Below are 16,177 nucleotides of genomic sequence, written 5' to 3'. Positions count from 1 at the left end.
ACCACCTGAGAGTATAAACTGTAGAAGAATTAATGCACAATTAATTCCATTAAACTAGCCTGACTGAAAATCTGTCAATAGTAAGAAGGCTAGACTTTAAGCAATTCAGGCTGGCTTTCAGGAAAACTCTCTAATGCAACTTCATCACTTCACATATTAAACAAAGTCATGTATTCTGTACAGGGTCCTTTTAGTTTTGAAACTAAAAGTTTTTATGGTTTTAAATGGTTTCATCATGTTTCAAAAGGTTGTGGTAAAGGACTGATTAAACCACAAACCACGATGGCTTCTTTGTTGCAGAAAGCAGAGAGATAAACCAGAAACACAAGCCTGGTTGTACGTGCAGCATACAGAAAGGCTGAGATGTTAAACTGCCCGGAATGACTGCAAACGGCAGGAGGCAAGAAAACAGCCGCGGCCGCCCAGTGTCAGGCCCGGAGACACCAGAGACAATTCAGCAGGTTTCTCCGAGCTACAGATGACTGCTGGAGAGAGGAAAATGGAGTGGAACCCGCTTGCAAACTATTAGCCACTGCAAACAACTTTTTGTTTGGGTAGTTTTCTGATAAACTGTGCATTTTTAACCCTCTCATTATTATGAGGCAGTGATTCTTCAAGGTGGCATTTTTTTTTATATCACCATGAGAGTTGAAAATTGATCATTAAATATCAATTTAAATGTAGGTTACTGTAATTATGTTGGTCACATTGCTTACTTTTAATGTATCTGCCCAGCTGCAGAGGGTCCGATTTTGTTAAAGGATTAATATGCCGGACCCTGACCCAGCGCCATTACCAATGAGCAAGAGTGTGCAGAAAGTCCTCTAGCGTCATCTCTATTTAAATCCAAATTATGGGCAAACTTTGGATTCTATAAAGTAAAAGGACACTTAGACATGAGTATATCTACTTGGGTTCACAGTTTGGTGCACTTTCAATACAGCACGGAAAAAGAATTTGCTTTTAAACTGTTTATTATCAAAACTAACACAATATAGCAAACATAAACCAAACATATGGCGAGGTGTCTGTTGGCGTGTTTGAATGACAAACCTTACAAGATGCTCATTTATACATTGAAAATGTAAAATATATATAGAAAATCAGAAATACAACTGGGTCACAATGATCATAATGAACTAAAATTGAGTGTTTTCTACTACCGAGTATGGTCCCATATCTGTAGTGATAACCCTTCACAATAGAACCTTAAATGTCATTGGGAGACTAACTTACAGTGGCTGGTTATTGCTAAGGATGGGCGATACCACTGATTCTGTTTTCGACCCAATTCCAAGATCGCCATATCAATATTTATATGCTGGCCCAGTCCTGATAAAATTTGCAGAATTGGGCAAATTTCATTTTGATCGCTACATTTCTCTAGTAACTAGTGTTTGTGCCTCTTTCCCTAGTGTGTTGTTCTTTCCCCTCCATTTTGTGTCTCTGTTCCCTGTACTTCTGCATAACTTTTGGTGCTTGTGGTCAACCAATCAGCAAGTTATTGCTATAAATCTCAAGGAACCGCAACTGGACAGAGTTCCTAACAGGACAGAAGTTATATCGCTCACACACACGCACACACACATGCACCAGTTCTCTCTCTCTGGGTGTTTCACTTGATATATGCCAGAGGCTGCTGTAAACACATTTGGCGTCTCCAAACCAGCACTGTACATATATTTATGCATTGATGAGTTACTAAACCTTTGTGTGTCGTTTGCTGGCCTTCATATTATCGCTGTCTGGAAGAATATCAAGCTATTGATTCTGATGAAGATTCAGGCTGAACTTTTTGCAAAGGCCTTTAAAATGTATGAGTTTAAAAATTTTTATTTTTTTTTATACATTTTAATAAATGGTAAATTACAAATTGAAAGAAAGATGGTATTGTTTTTACAAAAAACAAATATTTAAACACAGATTTGAAACTGTTTTTTTTTTTTAAAAGTACATCCTCCTCTGGACAATGAAACATTTAATTAAAATTCTACATATTTAAACGCTATTCCTGCAAGCTGTCATAATAAATTGTTTTTGCAGGATTTCTTTACTTTTCATAGTAAGATGGTTATCCTATCAACCTCCTGAGGACACCCACAAAAAAGGGACATGATGTGGCCGTCTGGGCGACGTCCTGAGGACACCCACAAAAAAGGGACATGATGTGTAACTATATTGTGAGAATTCTATGCAGCCCCCAGCCCTGGGAGACTGTGACAGTTGCGGACGGGTGGGTGGCAAACCACAGGTAAGCAAACAATTCGTAGCCACACCCCTAACTGATTTTAGGGGCATTCTGAGATTTTTGGGGGAATTTTTCCCTTTCCCCCATTAATTTCTGATGCCGACTGAATGAACCAGGTGCACAGTCAGCTTTAGTTACATTCTCATTCCTATAATATTCATACCACACTTCAGAAACGTGACTTTTAACAGCAGCTTTGCTCTACAGAGGTTGCCTGGCACGTTAGCAGTAGAAGCACAGAAAAAGGAAAGAACTCGTTTAAAGCCACCACATGAGAAAATCGAACATTGTCCTGTTGCTTTTAAACCAGCGAGACTTCAGAGAAGACTTACACAGAAGGTTAAGTTGCTTATAGCTGAAACGTAGACAGCCTAGAGCATGGTGTGACAAACGAGTTAAATGACTGGGACCTGCGGCAGCAAAATGTTTTCCTGAAATCTGGACCCCCCACTGACCCCCATGGCAGATGACTGCAAGCTTCAAAGCCAAATAACAGAGGTAGCCTATCTGTCCCCGGTACGAGGAAAGCCTGTGTATCCATGGTAAGATGCGGCAACAAAACAAGGTATTTCATGCATTATTTCTTTATGGCACAGAAAAGACAAGATGATAGTCAATGTGTGAGGAGTTCATCGGGAGGCAGCGCAAACTGGATTGGCGTTAACACAAACTCTGACACTCAGGAGCCTGAATGGCTGCCGGAGAAGGGGCCCTTCAGGACAGCACCATATGCCAGGCGACTTGGATGACTCGGGAAAATAAAGTGCACAAATGCTCCGATAAAGGCAAGGCGGCATTCGCCGTTAACAGTACGTGGTTTTGGAAACCGTCCCATCTTCTCAAACCCCCTCCCCACACACACACACACACACACACACACACACACACACACACACACACACACACACACACACACACACACGAGGGAGAGTCGCGAGTGCAGGAGATGTGAGCAAGGCCGGACAGGGAGTCGTCTGGGGCGAGACGCTCCCAATGTGGGCTGGGAAATCGATGAAAGGAGGAGCTAGGAGGAGGGAGGGATGGAGCCAAAGCCCCCAGGCCTGTCCCAGGCGGCCCTCCGGCGTGGGGCGCCCCCGTCGTGCTGCGAAGGAGAGCCAGTGGGTCTTAAACAGGCTGGCTGGGGGATAGGAGGTGGATTTAAGTTGCCATTGAGTGACAAACGCCTTTGTGCGGTATGATGGCACTGCCCTGCTGGTCCTCTGCAAAGCGCCGTTTCTTACAACATTCAGACTGTCTGAACGTGGGAAGATTCATACGGGGGTGTGGGGGGGGGGGATTAATACTTTTTAAATATCTAAACCCCCGTCTCTAAAGCAACCAATGATTGTCTCTGGCTTAGCTACACTTTGTCTTCAGTCACGGGGGAGGAAAGATTTTTTTTTATTTAAAAAAGTAAAGACGTCTTTCGAGTTGCAGTGCTCGACAGAGGGGAATTCGAGACTCCAAGCAGCTTTCAAAGGAAAACTTACACAAAGAATCTAAATCCTGTATTTTTTTTTTTAAAGTTAAATGACCTGCTGTAAATATTCCCAACAGTATGATCCCCTCACACTCAAACCTTCTTTATGCCTAAAGTTACATTTTCCCATCCACTCAGAGAATATCAGCGTCATTGCAGACATAAGAGCGTAAAGTATATCGAAAAAATCGAAATACCCAAACATGAAGGACTTTAGCATTTATACACAATAATGTAAAAAATCTATTTATATAAAACTATTTACGACAGGAAACACAAGATCCACAAACACCAAAACAAACAGCAGTCAAACAGTCCCAACTTGAACCAAATCTTCACATCACAAGCTCAATAAAACTGAAAAGAAGGTAATTCGGGAAAGGGGGGGGGGGGATGTTCTCCAGCAAAACAAAAGTCTTTCCATACACAGAAAAGCTGCAAGGCTGAAAATGTCATGCAGTGAAGTCTTCCTCCCGGTCTATAGACGGGGGATGGGCAGGAGCAGAGACAGGACAGGTAGAGCAGACAGGACAGGTAGAGCAGACAGGACAGGTAGACGGGAAACACGAGGTGGAGGCAAGGCAGAGCCCCTACTTACGATCCGGGGTAGTCGCTATTTTTTTAAATAATCCGGATGGTCTGTCACAGAAAGGGGGGGGGAGAAAGAGGGAAAAATGTGTGCATTTCAGAGACACTTCAGAGGATGCGTGCACCTACAGCAAGTACAAGAACTTCTCGATGCACCTGACATTAAGACTGCACGTGGGGAAGTTGGCAATCCCCCAAATAATATTTTATCTAAATCCTGCTCTTTCTGCGGTGCAGCAAAGGCAGTAAGATGAAGCCGGTGTTAGTATTCGCCCACCGTCTGGAAAGGCTGTAGGTCATGGCAGAGACGTCGCTGACTGAGGTTGGCACTTAGCCTCCCGCCAATCCAGCGTGAGCCCCACCATTCATCACCGCAATTAGCTTCCATATGTTCAGCAAGAACTAAGGCTGGCTTTTCAGTGAAATGACTCTCACACACACAAAGGCCTCAGTGGGTAGCGACCTGACGTCAGAGTTATCTGACAAGCAGCTCAGCTCACCTGGGCTTCCAGGTGTAAATCAGCAGCTAAAAGGATGCCAGAGCCAAAGGACAGGGCAGCTTCTCAGGGGTTCGCCAGCCTACCCTTCACTTTCTGCGAAACATCTGAACAGTCCCGTAATGAATGTGATACAAGGCCTACGGGGACGTGCACTAACCCTGGAATTACGACTCACAAAGAAAGAAAATGGGGGGGGGGGGGGAGAAACATAGCAAAAAACCTCTGCCGCGACTAGAGAAGGGATCTGCATCTCTGTACAAAGCAGGCCGAAGGAGGAGAATGCTGAAGCTTTTAAAATGGAAAGGGGACGACACGTCGACAGCCTGAAGCGTGGAAAACAGGACATGACCCGTCTCACAGCATGTGAGCACAGACAGACCGACAGACTCAGACACACACACAGACACACACAGACAGACCGACAGACTCAGACACACACACACACACACACACAGACAGACCGACAGACTCAGACACACACAGACAGACCGACAGACTCAGACACACACACAGACACACACAGACAGACCGACAGACTCAGACACACACACACACACAAACACACACACACACACACACACACACACACAGACAGACAGACAGACAGACAGACAGACTCAGACACACACACACACACACACACACACACACACACAGACAGACCGACAGACTCAGACACACACACACACACAGACAGACCGACAGACTCAGACACACACACACACACACACACACACACACACACAGACAGACAGACAGACAGACAGACAGACTCAGACACACACACACACACAGACAGACAGACAGACAGACAGACAGACTCAGACACACACACACACACACACAGACACACCACGCACACATACAGGAGGGAATTATTTACACACTACCTACTGATTGGTTTTCTAGGGCAGAGCATGTGAAAGCGTTCCTTTGTACAGTACAAAGTACAGTACTTACGTTTATGAAGCAAACCCACAATAGGGCCAATAAGAAGAAACCCACTTGGAACAAAGCACAGCAGGTAGCACAGTTACAAAAACACTTGCTTGCGATAAAAATGTATAAAGAAGAGGAAATAGAACACACTGATATTCCTTTGCCTTAAGCTACAAAATGAACCAGAATTGCATCTATATAATTACAGGAATAAATATAGAGAATTTTAGTGGCACGTGTCGTTTTTCAATGGTGCTGTAAAAAGCCTAACCAAAGTCTGCAGATGGCAGAAACATTTAGGGCTTGAACAGATCAGAGCAGTCATGAATGGAGCATAAGCAAAATGAAATGAAGAAAATGACAAGATACAGCAGGTCAGCTGCATTACAAGCTGGGAAAGATGAATCCGACATGGAAAAGACAATCAGCCGACAGGTTACATCATTAGAATAAATCTTATTTACCGAGCTTTGAAACTAAATCACTTCATTGTCAGTGCTGTTCCATTGTATTTAGCTAGCAAAGGAAAGTCTGTTTCCAGCCCGTTCATTTATTTTTTAAAACCAACATATGGAAAATTTGATCAGATTTCTTCAATGAATATTCATAAATGCTCATAACAAGGGGAGCTAAGTGCAGATAAGCCAGATCCAACCCAAATTTATGACCTTTCAGGTATAAACATGTTAAGTTACAGCTACCCAAGGTGAAAATGGCATTTTAGCATTATCTGTCGTGCGTTTTTATTTTTTTGCCGATTACACCGTCCCTTGGTAGCCCCCGATGCCGCAGATGCTGCTCCATCTGCCCAGTGGTGTGGAGATTCCCTGTCTGCACTGCATGACTACATTTCCCCTATTACGAAAATCACCACATCAAGTACATATATGTACACAGCAAGTAGAGCATAGGGTACGCTTCATTAAAATGTGTGCATGTTAGAGACATAATTAACCATCAAATACGTCATGCTCTACACATGTCCGAAATCTGGCTTTAAGTACAGAAGTACCGCAGTAAATTATATATCCAGTGAAGTTTTACATTATAAGACGATACAGTAGTATTTCTGCTCTAAAGTAATTCAGTACAGAAGAGATTAGGGAGCAAGGCTACAATGAATCAATATTGGCAGGTGTTTGTGAAATTGCTGCTGAATGTTTACCGTGTTATGAACATCAACATAACCATCAGGTCTGCCTGCTCAAAAGGCAGACACAGGCCAAACGGGACACTGCGTCCCTATTTCTGCACAAAAGGTCCTGTAAATAGATCCCATAAAAACATGAGAAATAAATATTTTATTGATTCCTTTGAAATACTTCATCAGGGTAACACCTTGCGTCCTTTTGGACCCGGCTTGGAGCTCAGGCGTATAACTGGCAGCCTGCCGGGCTCATCTAAGAGCAGGCCGACCTTTCGCTGCAGTATCATCTGGTAACTCGAACGCGGCCGTGTTCAGAAAGGGGCTTTAAATGAAGAATTTGCAGGCAGCAAAACAGGCCAGGACAGAGCGTACGTGTGTGGAGCGGATGGGATTTCAACTGAGCCAGGAGTTCACTGCATGCCTTGGCTGCAGTTACAGTTAAATTTCACCTCATCTGCATCCAAACTGTGGTGTTAACTACAGAATAATTATGAAACTCAACATCAGGCATGGGGATCAAAGCCCCAATGCCAGCTATGGTTTGCTCCTCAACTGACATTAAAAACTGCTAGCAGAGGTATGAAATCCTACCATTTCCATACTAAAAAAACAGCCTCTCGCGTAACAAACCAAGCAGAACTGTTGTATAATCCACATATGACACCATGGAGAACCCAAAGTCTAAGCAGGGTGCAATCAACCATCTTACCTCCGTCCTCTAGGGTGCGTTTCTGACTTGCGAAGCTGTAGAGGGAAGCGTCGACAGCGGACGGCGAGCTATTCATGTGGGGGTCAACGCCCATTTTTGCAGCAATCTGAAGGAAGACAGACAGGATTCTTTAATGTATCAGGTGCCATTACAAGGTCTTCACACAATACAAATTCTTCTGGTATCAGCTGGACATAAAGCCCATTTTACAAGATTACTTCAACACATTAAGGTGGTTAAGGACAAACATTCATACCCGGAAGGTTCAAGGTCCTTAATGCATGTAGCAGGAATTTCTCTAGTAAAACGCTACAAATGGGTAAAAACTGTATGTGGCTTCAGCTAAGAGACAAGAACTATATAATAATAAAATAAAAACACGGCACGAGGCGCGTAAACTACAGTAGCAACGGGAAAGCCGACAGGATTTAAATCATCGTGGATGTTAAGTTCAGTAACTACAATTCAGATGTTGAACAAACCCAGTGTAAAGATCGACACAAGAAAAATGCAACTCGGTGCAGAATTGAAAGAGTAAAGAATTATCCAGTTGAAGGCAAATAAAAAGAATTTAGCAGGTACTGCTTGCTGCTATTCGGTGACCAGCTGTGTCTGCATTTTACTTCTTGCGTACTACATGTGTATTCATTGACATCGCTACTGTGCCCAACCAGTTCTTATAAATGTCTGAATGCTCTTTTTATGCCAGAAGATCTTATTCCTCACTCCTACTCCTGCATAGAAGGACCCGTTAAGGAACCTTCTAGTATCTCCGTTCCATATGGCTTCCAACCTTCTCCAGCGCCTCACCATATGTTCCTTTCCTTGTAGCCGTCACATCTAACCAGATACGAGATTATCCTGTAAAGATCACCACAATGAAGTCAGACATTTTTTTCTCTCTTTCTTCCAATTTTCTGCCCCTGCCCCCTAACCATTACTGTGAACAATGTTACTAACTCAGTGATGTCATCCCAAGCATGTCGCGGTCCTGGGGATACTCTCCATCGTACGTGTCCTTCATAAAAGCACCAGTTTCCATACAGCCATCATGGAAACACCATAAACAGATCCCCTGAAACTGCTTCTCGCTCACCATCAATGTTTAATATACTCCAGCACCTCAGTTTAGAGATTTAATTGCACTGGATTCGTAATGCATGATATAGGAGGTCAGAGACAAGGTGCTGTGATGGAAAGCAATTAAATAAAAAAAAAAAGATGATAGAATGACATTTGAAAGTAGGCCTACTTTGGCATTAGTGCTTGATAGCAAAATCTACATTCTGCTTCAACTGCCATTATAGTATATCTTTTCAAGGCATCCGAGAAGCTTTTTAGTATAATCTTACTATAAACACACTTCAGCCACAACAACCACTAAATAGACGTACAGTAATATATGAAACACGTCTGAGTCATAAGTGTCAAAAAATAGTTAAAAGGCAACTGGGTCACCTCAATCCAGGGTTAGTACTAGTCTGGTAAATATCTAGAATTATATTTTTGCATAATGAATAAAAAAATTGAATATTAATACCTGGTTCCTTTAGAACATACATATCTGCACAATAAAAAACACTCACAAGAGTATGTTCTGCTTCAGTTTATTTCGTGACACCAATTATGAAGGCCGGGGAAGGAACATTTAAACCTGAAAGATGGTTCAGTAGAAAAACCAATGATTATTCTACCTTCAAGTGTAATTAGTCACTGAGGACTGCAATTAAAATTTGATACTGTGGGCTTTTGTAGCTACTGTACTGCCTTCTCCCCTTTACACAGGTTTTTGGAAAATTACAGAAAATTGGGTTCTTTTTAGATCAAAATAAATGGCATTTTTAAATATGACATATAAAAATAAAAGCTACAATCGTGCTTAAAGATGCATGCTATTATTCTGGCAAACACAGACAGAAGAAATCCAGCAGAAATCCAGTGAGACGGCAGATCGCTGCGAGACCAGCAAGGGGATGTACCAAGCTATAGCACTACCCCCCCCTTGAGCAAAACCACCTTCTTCAGGTATGCACTAATGGAATGTCAGCAATGTAGGAGTACTGACCAAATTATGCATTGGGTGGAGGATGCTCTGAAAGCCAAGAAAACACCCTCAATAGGTAAACACAAGCTAACTGAGGGCTTGCTGTGCGGAGCTGCATCACGAGAAGACAGAACCGATATTATGCGGCTTCCAGCGAGTTCTTTAAGCTGCACTGCAGAGCTGCAGGCTTTCCTGATGAATGACACCAAAGCGGAGAAACAGAGAGGCGTGCTTTTAGGAACTTGACAACAACCGTTTGTGTCAAGGACATTACTAATAGTAAACATCAGCAAGGATAAAAAGAACAGCAGGATTTTTAGTTACCAACACTGTCAAAATTTAAACCTTGCAAACTATTTCTGGCTCTAAGTTGTCAATCGGTGATAGTTCATGAAAAATGTCAAACTATCCATCCATCCATTTTCAGTACCCACTTGTCCTACATATGACTCAAAGTGATCTGCCTACTGGCTATACAAAAACATCTGTTTACAGATGAATACTGGGGCGAAATAAATAAAATGCGGAATGCAGAATAATTTGAGGGCTGTAAAGTGCCTGCATTTTCCTCCCACTCTCATGAAACCTGAACTAGAAATGCTGATATTTAATTCATACCCTTTGACACTCAGTTAATGATCCTATTCAAACATCTAAATATTGTTTTTCTTGGTTGCCATAAAAAATATTTATAACCAAAAATTGGTCTGAAAGCCTTGTACATCATCCATTCACAAGTTCAATATCTAAAGATATTAAGGTCACGGCACTTTATAATGGCAACATGCACAGACGTTGCGCCTACACTGACCAAAAAATACATTTAAGCATAAATGAAGGTATTAACACATCATGAAAGCACATAAAACCACACAAAGTAAAGCATGTCTATAATGACTGAAGCCATGAATGAAACGCAGAGTCAGCTGTACAGCAACCTTCATCAACGTCAGACCTTTACATTCAAAAGGAAATAAGCCATTAAGACACTAAACCAGATTGAAATAGGTTTTCTCATCCTAGATACTTTAAACATGAACACATTTTTATAGTTGGCTGATTGTCACCTTCTGTGACTGGTACCCGAATCTTTTTTCTGTTCTTATATTCACATTACAGTTGCTAGGTTACTAATAAACTCCAGAACTACTTAGAACAACACTGAAGAATAAAATTTAATTTGGTATTCCTGAATTGGCACACAAGCTATGCTGATATGCTGGGATAGTCAACTTGAAAAAGTTGCCCTGTGCTATGAACTTCTGCCCAGTGAAGAAACACGTTCCCAGTTTTTTTTTCCCCCCAAAAGTTGTCAAGACCTGTAAATGAGATCATTTTTGTTGCCAAAGAAAATCAGCATCATAACAGTCAGGTGGCCACTGTATAATACGAATAACCAAGCAATACAAATAACCTACACGAGACACCATACTAAAAGAAAATAATGCTGATTTACATCTACTGCCATCTACCGTAATTATTCTATGAAACTGCCTAAAGAAAAATGGTGCTGTTTAAGTATGCAAAGTACTATGGACTGCATGAGAACTGCAGCTAGCTGTTGCTCAAATAATTCACAGTATGAACGTTACCATGTGGACTGCAGCTAGCTGTTGCTCAAATTCACAGTATGAACGTTACCATGTAGACTGCAGGTTCTTTAGTCTTTGCATCTGCTCCTGCTGAGCTCTTAATGATGCAATATTGACCTATTTATTCAACAAACTACACCTTTAAAACACCATCAGCTGAGCACTTGTTTTGAATGAATGATACAGTGGTCATTATTTAATTTAATCAAAAACTAGAAACGACCCCCAACAACTATTTTAAAGTATTAAATGACTAACTGAAGTAGTGTTGTCAAAAAGATCGAAAGCACTGAAAGTATCAATACTTCATGCACATAAGGGTATCAATAGTTCAATACTGATTTTTTCATAGTTTCCATTCTATAGCCTGCAATTCCTGTTCACTAGAAATAACTGGCTTTGTGCCAAATGAAGACCATATACAAGCCTGTATGCAAGTTACTGACGAAGGGGACAAACACCACGAACTTAGCTAAACATTTAAAGGGCCAACACAAAGACTGTTGCGATACAGGTATCTTATTTCTGAATTAATGAAATATTAATCTGTATGAGTCTGTTGCAGTGGAAGCAGAGATGTGACATGTATTTTTTCTATGGGTTTTGTAGTCAGTTAAACATTTCCACATTAAAGACGGTATGTAAAAGTAATGTATATCTGGACTATTATGAATTGTACTAATATACAGTAACATCTAATTTTTAATAATGTTACTGCTCACTAATGTCTCTGAACACAACTACAGTACTATTACAAAAGCTACTACTGTACTTAACATTATTATGCTTTGACAATGCAATGTGAAGGTTTATATAAATACAGTGTCATGCATTTACAAAAGGTTGTACAGCTTTTACTGCAAACAAAATTGAAATAACATTTTTACTGAGTTACATTATCTATCTGTGTTGAGTACACTTTTCTTGGAAATTTTGGCATTGACACAACACTAAAGCAAGCTCTGAGAGCTAACTTCTCCCCAAAGACACAAATTTCTTCACAAATGGAGAAATAGCAGTGGTGAGAGCCATGATCAAGGTTATGATCTGAGCTATGACCAAACAAGTCCAACAGAAACGATTTAAGAATCTCAGGCTTACAGGACTTTTTCACTGCATATGGTATTTATTGAAAATGAAGGGTCATGAAATGGAAAGAGATGAGGATGGCAAACATTAACACCACGAGAGAGAAGTGGCTCACCAAATAAGGACAAAGCGGATTAAACGAGTTATTGAGTATTTAATAAGTATTATTTAAAAATTGCTCGCATGAAAGTGTAACCAAGAAACAAAGCACAGTGTTACATTTGTAAAACACAAATGCAAATTTTGGGTTAAAAAAAATGTATATTATCTTTTAACCCATGACTATTTCAAGAGGTTGAACATTATGTCAAAAAAAAGCCTCAAGCACCTATACAACCGTACTAGAATACTTGACAACAACTCTAGAGAGAGAAAAAGTAACATCTAAAATTTGCCATGAGGAAAATATCACTCATTAAATACCACTTTTGCATAAATTGCTCCTTAGCAAATACGGTAAAACAACACTCCTCAATACAACTTCATGCATCTACATGAAATTCATTAGACAGTGAATCTGAACAAAGTCACCTTAAATGTGGATATTAAGTTTAATCATGGTGCCAATCTTCACACTTAAAATGAAACTGCTAGTAATTAAGTTTTGCCTAATTAAGCTAGCTAACATTTCCAGGTGGCAAAAACTATGCTTGAGGAGATAATTCGATGAATAAATTTGGCTTTTCCAAATGATTTTAGTTATTTTTTTTAATAAATGAGAATAATGACACTATTTATCTGACAACTGTTATAAGTAATTAGGATCTGGGTACACAAAGAGTTAAGTAAAGAATATTTATTGTCATCACAATTCTTCAGAGCCAATTCATAGCAGGGGAAGGATGAGATCTGCAGAGATAACTAAAAAAATAACAGGCTGAAAACTGCCCTATTCATAAAGGATAACTTTTAAAAATAAAAACAAGGCATCATGACTTATAAAGACGACGAGCTGTTTCCAATGAAGACTGCCCATTCAGTCTGTGTACAGACAGTGACACCTTTCCTTGCAATTCTTTCACTTTAGCCAGACTGCATTGCAAGGAACCGCCATCTTCCTGTAATGTAACATGTATCCAGGAATGTTTAGGAGGCTGGTTTGTTGTCCAGGTTTCATTAGTGGCCAAGCCTTGTGTGCCAGTGCCTTCGTATTTATATCAAAAGAGACACAAAGTTCGATTTATTGGAATGATAAAACAGAAACCTTTCAAGAAATACAAATAAAAAGTTTAGCTTCCTCCTATGTGAAAACATGAATAACACTCAAACTGAAACTGACTGGGACTGGATCCATCATCATATATTCATATCTGCTGTGTGAAAAGGGGGTATATGAATAGATGGAAAAGAGTAAATGATAAGTGGGGGGATGCTCAAAATCTATCTGGAAACCTTGAAATAAAACAGGGTCTAAGTATACACGTTCCTGTTACTTGGCTTAAAGAATATAGGGCATTATAATTCAAAATCCTTACAACACTCCTCCTTGGGATTTATGACACTGGTGACACGTTGGTCTTAAGGGGTATGTTTTGGACAGCCCTTCACATTTTCTCAAATATCTTAAGTTTTCAGTTACTCTAATTAGCAAATTAACAAACATGTCTTAATGAAACTTACAAAAAAAATGATTTGCATTTGAACTGATTCGTACGGGGGAGGGAGGGAGAAGATTGCTTATAGTTATTAGCGTAATAAAATATTGACTATACGCATAAGGATGCTTTGAAACTTAAGATTTTTGTTGCTTTCCGTCTGTCCTGTTACTTCTTGTACCGCTGTATTTTACCACACTCGGCAGCATAACGGCTGGTTCACAAGCTAACAAACCATGTCACGAGTAGATTCCTTAATTTATTCTCAAGTACATATATCCTGGTTAAATTTGTGACAGCAAGCAAGTTGAATCGGTTTCTCTGACCTAGGCCACGGCCATCGGTGCATGCCCCATGACTTTGCCTTCATATTAACAAACATGTCACATTTTACGTCTCAAGTCACTGATATTGCCGTTAACACGAGCTAACCAGCTATGGATCCGTGTTCCCTGAGCGCAGAACATGCTGTCCCCGCTGTGTCATGAAGTCATGACCAGTTTACTAAATCTGCATGCACAGCATGCCTTCTGTGACTGTGACTTGTCAGACACACTTACGAGCTAGTTAGCTAGTTAACGAAATGTTTTCCAAATTAAAAAAGTATGTTGGATACAAAAAATCCAAAAGTCCTGAATCGGGGCGGTATTATTCGTGCGGTAATTTCCCTGCGTGTTTTACCTGTCGAGCCCGGTGTAAAGCGTCGGCGAAGCCGTCTGCTTTCATTCCGGACTGAGCCACCGAGGCCTGCCCCTGCACCAGCTCCGCCATCATCATCATTCCTACAGCGAAGACCAGTATCTCAAAAAAAGACAAAAAAAAAAGCAGCACGCGCCGACCCAGGAAACGGAAACGACTCCGGAACGAAAAGAACGCTACGTCACAGCGCGGCTTTGCCGCGAGAGTCAAACGCCGGCGAGCCAGCGCGAAGTTCCGTAAGCTGTGCTGCTGCTCTTCCGTTTGCACAGGGTTAAAGAAATGTTAAGCCTTCGTGTTATCTGCAGAAAGTTTCAAATCAACAGTTTTTTTCTCATAAAATAAAATAGATACAGATATATCTGTTAGTTTATTTTGACAAACACAGATTGATGACAAATTGATTCAATACATATCTGAATAAGGCAAATAGGCTAATATTAATTAGTAAGTAATAATTCTCAATCGATTTTTTTGTACCAAAATATATATTTAAAAAAATATTTATTATTATTATTATTATTATTATTATTATTGATGAACACATATTTATTGACTATTCCAAATTTGTACAGGTTGTTAAATGTCACTTATCTTCTATTCTATCGTGTTAGTCTGTGCCTCTCGGGAGCTGCCATCCCAATCTCATAGTACTGCTAAGTAGAGTGACAAAAAAAGGATTGACTCTATTACAATTATTATTCTCATGTTGCGGTCACCCCCAGTTTTATTTGTAGGTTTTGACCGCTAAAATCTGTTTACCATGGATGGCCCTAATAGAAGAACTCCAGCCATAACATTACAACCACCTACCTAATATTGTATAGGTACCCCTTGTGCCACCAAAACAGCTCTAACATGCCGATGCATGGACTCCACAAGACCTCTGAAGGTGTCCTGTGGTATCTGGTACCAAAATGTTAGCAGCAGATCCCTTAAGTCCTGTTAGTTGTAAGTTGGGGCCTCCATGGATCAGACTTGTTTGTCCATCACAAGATAGTATTTGTAAAAGTAATATCCTCATGAATGGTGGGACCCAGGGTTTCCCCACAGAACATTTCCTAGATCATCACACTGCCTCCACCAGCTTGCCTTCTTCCCAGGGGTCAGCATGGGCGCTCTGACCAGTCTGCGGTGACGCAGCCCTATACGCAGCAAGTTGTGATGCAGTGTATGTTTTTACACATTTCTATCATAGTCAGCACAAACTTTTTAGCAATTTGTATTACAGTAGCTCTCGTGGGATGGGACTAGATTGGCTGGCCTTTGCTCCCTATGCAGATCAATGAGCTTTGGGCACCCATGATCCCATCTCCAGTTCACCGGTTGACCTTCCTTGAACTACTTTTGGTAGATACTGACCTCTGCATACTGAGACCACCCCACAAGACCTGTCGTTTTTGAGATGCTCTGACCCAGTTGGTCACCACAATTTGCTCCTTGGCAAAGTCACTCACATTCTTACACTTGCTCATTTTTCCTGCTTCCAACAATCAGTTTCAAGAACTGACTCTTCACTTGCCTAAAATATAATGAAGCCATTGAAAGGT

At 40.8% G+C, this 16,177-nt stretch overlaps 1 protein-coding gene across 2 annotated transcripts in view; it reads right to left on the bottom strand.

Moving 5' to 3' along the window:
• The window catches only part of LOC111842690 (far upstream element-binding protein 3-like), a 31,403-nt gene extending 16,638 nt beyond the window's left edge, over positions 1-14,765 (bottom strand). Inside the window, exons 1-2 of one of the 2 annotated variants that reach the window (XM_023809586.2) lie at positions 14,613-14,765; positions 7,612-7,717 (exon numbers count right to left, since the gene is read on the bottom strand). In XM_023809586.2, coding sequence (XP_023665354.1) covers positions 7,612-7,717; positions 14,613-14,711 — 205 coding nt within the window. In that variant the 5' untranslated portion in view covers positions 14,712-14,765. The remainder of the gene's footprint in view (positions 1-7,611; positions 7,718-14,612) is intronic. The other variant, XM_023809585.2, reaches the window with a different exon arrangement.
• Between the last annotated feature and the right edge of the window lie 1,412 nt (positions 14,766-16,177).

Source organism: Paramormyrops kingsleyae, chromosome 2 (genome assembly GCF_048594095.1).
Source record: "Paramormyrops kingsleyae isolate MSU_618 chromosome 2, PKINGS_0.4, whole genome shotgun sequence".
NCBI classification, from domain to species: domain Eukaryota; kingdom Metazoa; phylum Chordata; class Actinopteri; order Osteoglossiformes; family Mormyridae; genus Paramormyrops; species Paramormyrops kingsleyae.
This window is presented reverse-complemented; position numbering and strand designations above follow the sequence as displayed.